At 56.2% G+C, this 7005-nt stretch overlaps 1 protein-coding gene and 1 pseudogene across 1 annotated transcript; one reads left to right on the forward strand and one right to left on the reverse strand.

The window, feature by feature from the left end:
- Window positions 1-410: 410 nt before the first annotated feature.
- EOLA1 (endothelium and lymphocyte associated ASCH domain 1) lies at window positions 411-1831 on the forward strand. Its single transcript, XM_052662636.1, has 2 exons — window positions 411-666; window positions 1419-1831. The coding sequence occupies exons 1-2, from the start codon at window positions 411-413 to the stop codon at window positions 1829-1831; spliced, it is 669 nt and encodes a 222-aa protein (XP_052518596.1).
- A 990-nt stretch (window positions 1832-2821) lies between these two features.
- On the reverse strand, window positions 2822-4286 carry LOC128069378 (heat shock transcription factor, X-linked member 3-like; annotated as a pseudogene).
- Window positions 4287-7005: the final 2719 nt, after the last annotated feature.

Here is a 7005-nt window from a genome sequence, read left to right on the forward strand (position 1 = left end):
GTGTCTGTCTACTGTGCTGGAAGAGGACCAGAGCCTGGCCACTGGGCTGTGAAGCCAGGGGACCCACGCTCCCTCCTCAGTGCTCCCAGAGTTTCGAATCCCCTCTGTCTTGGAACTCACCTCGTGCCTCTCTCCCACTGTCCTGCCCTCCTTTCTGACCTCCACACGGACTGCAAGTCATGGCTGGGTCTTCTGGGTCACCACCCCCTGTCAGCAGACCACATGGAGATGGATGGAAGGAGCCAGCCCTCTGTGACCCTCCCCTCTGTGTCAGCAGGCTTGGAGGATGCTCGGACACATGAGGCTGATGTCTGGCCCAGGGCTGTGAGCTTGGAGGCCTCTGTGTCAGGTTCCTGGCCTTTGTGGTTCTGTGTTTCTGCAGCCACATGAGGCCATGGGAGCCTGGGGAGATGAAGTTCAGCTGTCTGTCCTCCCGACAGCCTTCCATGGGTTTCGTCTTAAACAGTGTCAAGATCCTGGAAATGTGGTGGCAGCCCATCCTATGCAGCCACTGGCACTGTATCCTGGCAGCAGCCCACATCGCACACCGGGACTGGGAGGACGCATCCTGGCGGGAGCTGCTGGAGCAGATGCTGGGGATGAGACCCGCCCAGATACAGGCCTTGCTGTGGGATGGGGACAAGTTCAGCCATGGAGTGATCATGGGCAACTGATTCCCTGCCCCGTGCTGCCTGCACGGCCCCCGGTGCTGCCCTGGATCTCAGCTGGGTTGTGTTCGTTTGTTTTCTGTTGAACCGTTTGGTGGGGGAGTGGGGTGGGGCTGGGGTTTCTTCAGAGGGGCAGCGAGGGTTCCTGGACTGGGAAACAGTGGCCCCAGGTGCCTGATCACCACTTTGGGCCTCAGTCCCCGTTTGTGCTCTGAAAGGCAGAGGTGGGTCCGTATCTGCACATGGCACTTGTCTCTGTGAGTGTACATATGTCTGTGTGTGTGTGTCCCCATGTGTATCTGTGTGCCCAGCAGAGACCATGAGAGGCACCACAGCACCCAGCCTGGGTTCCCTAACCCCACTGCCTGCAGCCAGGCTTGAGCAAGTCCCCTGACTCCCCAGGGGTGAGGCCCCACAGCAACACCTGTCTGTCGGTGAATTGCTTGGGAACCTGATGTCCGCAAGCTCCCCACCGGGGCCCTCCTGCTCTGTCCCTGCAGCCTGCAGTGGGCAGACTGAGAGCTGCCCATGTCCTGGTGGGTTCGTGGAGCACCAGGCCTCTCCCTTTCATTTGGCTCTCTCTCTTGCTTGGCCTCACCCCAAATTCCCTTTGCTGAGCTGAGCCCATCTGAAATGCTTAGCCAGAGGACCCAGTTCACCCTGGTTCCTCTCCGTGATACGGTCTTACTCTCTAGCAGGCATGACTTTGAATCACCTTGCTCTCTTTCTGTGTCCTGTCTTTGCACACAGGTCTGGTGGACACTGGGGACACTTTGCTGTGCCCAGAAAACATAGGTCATGACGAGGTGAAGGAGCTGGAGAATCAAGCCCTGCTACCAGCTCTGGGACAGAAGTACCTGACTGTGCTTACCAACCCCTGCTGGCTGCTTCAGCCCATCCCGGGGTGGGCTGGAAAGGACATGTTCCAGGTGGACATCCCCGAGCACCTGATCCCCTTTGGTCAGGAGGCCTGTCCAGACTGGGTTCTTAAGAGGAAGGTGACCAAGAGACCAGCTCATGGTGACACTATCCAGTTGCCACCAGGCCCTGGACGTGCCTGTCTGGTTGAGTCTGAATCGGCCCCACCCTGGGGTGCACTGCCCACTTGGTATGGGGTCTGGGGCCAGGACTTCCCTCATGCCGTGCTGCTCTGGCCTCAGTGAGAGTCTCCAGGGCTTTGACCTTTACGAAAACATGATGTTGCCACTCGTTTTGGCCCTGCTGGGTCTGGGCGGTTGAGAGAAATGTGTTGCTAGGAAACCGGTTAGTGTTTTTCCCTCTCTGTTTTGGTTCAAACTCCCCAATGTTGGAACAGTGTCCAGGGGTGATGGGGGAAGGCTGGGGGCTGGGCTGAGCATCAGCAGCCGGCGAGGACTCTGTCAGGCAGAGAGGCCCACAGGCCCAGAAACAAGCCGTGGTTTGTCCTTGCAGGTGACCCTTACCCTGCTGCAAAGTGTCCCTTGGCTCACAAAATGTGTGTGTTGAACACAGTGCCTGGCCGCTCTGCATCCAAAGACAGGCTCCTAAATACACCTGTGAGGGCAGAGTGGCAAGGGCTGGTGTTCACCTTGGGGAAACCTTGTACTTGTCTTTGGGGTCATGTGCTTGTAAGGCCGTTGGCGGGTGAGGTGACACTGCTTTCCAGTGAGCCGGCCCTGGATTGGGAGCTGGAGATGCTCAGCTGCTGATCAGAAACTTGTGGCATCATCGGGGAACCCAGGAGGAGTCCCTTCTGCTTCAGGGTGCATGACTCATGGAAGGTGACAACCCCAAGGTCAGGAGCCCGGTTGAGCCGTCTGCTGAGAGGCAGCCAAGGCCCAGGGCAAACCATCTCTCAGCCAGGGACAAGCCTGAGCTGAGCTGGCCTCATGGCTCATGAGCTGCATGCACCCTTGGCCGTGTGTGAAATGCTGCTGCTTCAGATGAAAAGGGACCATGTGGACTGGACCAAAGCTTGCCTGGGGAGTGGGCTTCCAGCCTCATCTGGCTCACCAGTGTCGTGTGAATTGCATGGACAGACAGAAAGAACACAGACTTGCAGCTCTCTTTTGATTCTTTATTTACTCCTGTGAAATTTTGCTGTACTTTATTAGAGCCAGAAATATATTTTTTATTACGAGAGTGCTTTTGAGTGTCCCTAGGGACCTGGCAGCTCAGGGATTGGGGTTGTCCTTGAACTGCTCACAGAGGGCACACTTGTAATCTGAGGACTCTTCCTGCTCCTCCTCCACCTCAAGGGCCTCATTTGGGGCCATGACTAAAAGGGCCGCCATCAGGATGGAGTGGCAGGTGTTGTACAGAGTCATCACCGAACCATAACCTGGATACTGTGGGGGGCTCTTGGGCAGTTCCCCTGCACTGTCCCTTTCAGCGGTAGCCAGGAGTACAGACGTGCCATTGCTGGATGTACCCTCTCCACTGGGGCCGCCCTGTTCACTGGAGAGATGGTTTGCCCTAGCCCACCCGGCTACACTGCCCGTAGACCAAAGGCCAGAGAACACATGTGAGTGCCGGCTGGGGCTTCCATGAGCAGTTGGGTTTCCATTCTGAACTTTCTTGTCAGCCTCTTGGGTGGACTCATTGTGATGGAATCGAGGAGAGTGTCTGGTCACCATTGCTCACTTCTTTTTCTTTGGGGTAGTTGTTGCTCCACTGACGGGCTGAGCAGTTGTTCTGGGGTCGACTTTTCTCTGGATGTTCTGCAGGAGGAGAGGCTTGTTTCTTTGAAAGTTGGAGTTGCGATAAATCTGAAAGGAATCATTTTAGCCATCGTGTGGGAGAAGAGCCCCTCCTCGCTGCCCTCCACTCTACCACCATCCCAGCCTTGCCTTACTATGGAGACAAAGTCTCTTCATTCCTGGCAGGTTATGAGGCCCTAGCATGTGTGCTCTCTACAGCTTCCTTGGGCCTGGCCTTGCTTGAGGTTTTACTGGCCCTCCGTGACATCAAGTGGCCCCTCAGGGCCTGGTGTCACACCTGTGGATCCTGTCCAAGTGGATACTAGAATAAGACAGGCCCTGCTTTCTCTTTGTTTAACCACCCTCTCACAAGAAAAACCTTCTCCTGGGAAGTGAAACCCATTCAGCACTCAGCTCGTCTAGTCTAGTCTCCCCAGAAGGGCTTTCTATGTTACCATCATCCTGTTCTTCCCTGCAGAGTGATCCAAAGGGTGGATTTTACTGAACCCATACAGGTTCAGTTCACAGATGACACTCTTGATGCTGTCTTTGTCGAAGATCCTGTCCATGCCTCTGTGCTGGAGGAACTCTGTCTGGAAGAGATCTGTCTCGATGACCACCATGTCTCCCTCGTCATTCCAGCTCTCAGAGGTGAAGGCCGCATCCTCCATGATCCTCCAGAGCTTCCTGGGGAAGGACAGCCCAAGGACAGTGTTGTTCCCTTCCTCATTGGCTGTTTCTGGGTTCAGGCCCTGTGGGGGCAGGTTGTCTTGGGAGCCCGATGTGGGCTCTCAGTTTGGTCACCCTGCTTCCCCAAAACCTCCCCTGAATCCACATTTGCATCCAGGGAGGAATCAGGGAGGTCCCCTGCTGTGGCCTCCCCATCAGTTGATGGGGCCAGTGGGGCTGCACATGCCTCATCTGGACTCTGACTAGCCATGGAGACAGTGTCTAGCTCAGGAACATTCACTGCAATACCGAACCAGTGAACGCTCAGGGCAGAAAGGCCTCAGACCAGGGTTGTGGTGCCCAATAAATACTGTTTGGAGATTCTAGAATCTGTATCGTGGGCCAGGCAGCCAATTAAATGGTCAGCTTCCTTAATTGTTTAATGATGTCACAGAGGTGATGTGGAGAAGCAGCCCTGGCCCAGTGTGGGGGAGTGGGGGACGGGGATGGAGATGTGATTCCCAGTTTGTCTCTTGTCTGAAAGTATGCAAAAGTATGTTTCAGGTTGCCTACAAAGGTTCCCATCTGTGGCCAGGCCCTGGATGGGTTGGCAAACGTGCTTCTGGCTCCATTCCCCTCACTAGCAAGGTACAGGCCTGTGGCTGGCTTCTGCTAAAGTTCTGGCGAGTTCTAGATCAGCTTCCACCAAGAGAGACCCCAGGGGTCAGATGGGCCCCTGGCGACTGTCCCTCCCAGAAGATGGGGTCCATAGTGGGCTGATTGGCCTAGCCTGAGTTGGTGGCCCCCCATCCTTCCCCCTCTTCTGGCTTTGCTCTCTTCTGGCTGGTGCTGCTGGTTGGTAGGCCCCGCTCAGATGGCCCCAAAGTTAGAGTTCTGTTGTCCTGCCCTCACTGCCACCCAGGTCTAGCTCTCCCCAGTTCAGGGCTGTGCTCGAGCACAGTGGAAACGACCTCAGGTTCCACTTGACTTTCCCCCAAGCACCTGAGACACAGACTCTCCAGGATGCTGTGCGGCAGGGTATGCTGGCGCTCTGCTGAGCTTGCACCTTCCAAGCTCTGCCCACCCCCAGACCTCATCCCACTGCAGATCACAGGCTGTTGTCTTCAGTTTCCATTTCTTCCCATAAAGACCACTCTCGTGGCCCTAGAGTGCTCACTTTGGAACACCTGCATGTGCTTCTCCTATCCCCTTCCCAGAACCTTGGATTCAGCCTCCCTGGAGACTGCCTCAAAAGTCCTGTTTCCTTTTGTCAGTGGGGTAGTTGGGCTTCTGCTACCCCTGGTCCTGGCCTCCCACGTCCAACTTGGGTATCTGTGGGTACTTGCCCTTTGAAGGACTTGTTTGAGGGTTCAACATATAGCCTGTTCAGTGGTAAACAAGAACTTCACTGGTTCTCTTCGAGGCTAGCTCTGATCTTCTCCACCCCTGCCCCTGTCCCCACCACCACTGTGGACCTGTTCTCCCTTACCCAGATGGCAGGTACAATGAATGATTTTGTTGGCTCACAGCTTAGGCACTTTTGAAAGAGCCTCTTTTATACACACTCACTCCCAGGGACAAGCCTGACTTGTTGAGCTAGATGTGACCAAAGGAAGCCCCCAATTACCTATATTTGAAAATGGATGGGAATTGGGGTGTGGGACTGGAGGAAACCTGAATGAGAGTCACCGGTCTTCACTGCACATGGACAGTAGAGCAGTGGGTTTGGAGATGTGTGTACTCTGGCATTTGTGGGCCACTGTTCTTCAACATCACCATGTAGGGATCAGACCAGCACCTTGGAAAGGCCCATGTTCAAGGACCCTAGGGCACTGTCTCCCAGTTCTGCCACTAGCAGGGTCATTTGCCTTGTGTGAGGGCCACTGCCTGGTGTCTGAAAGGGGAGAGCTAAGAGTGTGAAAGAAGCTCTCCCAGGGGCCTTTCTGCCTAAGGACTGGCAGCCTGGATGAGCTCCAGGCCTCGACTTGGGCTTCTCCATGGCCTTTCTTCTTCTAAATAGGTTGACAAAGCATTCCTTCAGGTTGATTCCTCTGACTAGGACACGACCCTGGAGGCTGTGAACATCAGTGGGGCCCACTGGCGGCTCCTCTAAAAGGGGACTGAAGGCCGTGGCATCTGTAGGCAGCCTGGCTAGGTGGCCTTTCCTGCCCCTACTCCCCCAATTCAGGGCCCTTCCTCGCCCCCTGGGTCCTGAGAGAGCTGCCTTTTCTGGTCCCCCTCCTCCAGGCACCACCCAGGCCCTGGCAGTGGGGTTGCGTGGCACCAAGTTGGTTTTGTCAGTTGTGGCTTGGGACACTGTGTTGTGCACACACAAGCCCTCATGACGTCCAAGGCCTGCCTTTCTCAGCCTGGCTTTCCTGCCCCTGTGCTTGGTGGCCCAGCCTCGGCATCCACAGCCCAAAGGCTCTCCAGATGCTCCCCTCCCTCGTTGCAGCTGGGGAGACCTGGAGCCTCAGCGGTCTGCCTGTGTTACCTTCCTTCCCGTATCAGAGGATGCTCCTGTAGGGGCCTTATCCCACTAGGCACTGGGACCATACAGTCAGGCCCTCCTCCCTCCTGCTGAGTGATGAGCTGGTCAGCCTGGCAGGTTCAGTTGGGCAGGAGGCCCCATGGCAGCAGCAGGGACAGGGCTCTGCCCTCATGCGGGAGGCGCTGGGACTGGACAGAGACACCAGCCCCCGGCAGAGTCAGTTCTCAGCAAACCCCAGAGCAGCCCCACAGTGCTACTGGTTCTCCTCATCCCCTTCCTTCCGCAGGCCTGCTTTTTGTCACCTCAGAGGCATTGTGTAGCACTGAGAAGAGGAAGGCATGAGAAGTTGGAAGGTCGGGCTGTGGACTGAGGTGGGCGGGAAGGCTGGGGGCTCCAGAGGAATTGAGACCAGGGCTCTGAGCCCACCCCAGCCATCACTAGCACGTGGTCCTGGGAAGATGCCCAAGGCCTGTGGCCTCAGTTCTTCATTTGGGAGGTG

Source organism: Budorcas taxicolor, chromosome X, assembly GCF_023091745.1.
Source record: "Budorcas taxicolor isolate Tak-1 chromosome X, Takin1.1, whole genome shotgun sequence".
In the NCBI taxonomy this organism is placed as follows: Eukaryota; Metazoa; Chordata; class Mammalia; order Artiodactyla; family Bovidae; genus Budorcas; species Budorcas taxicolor.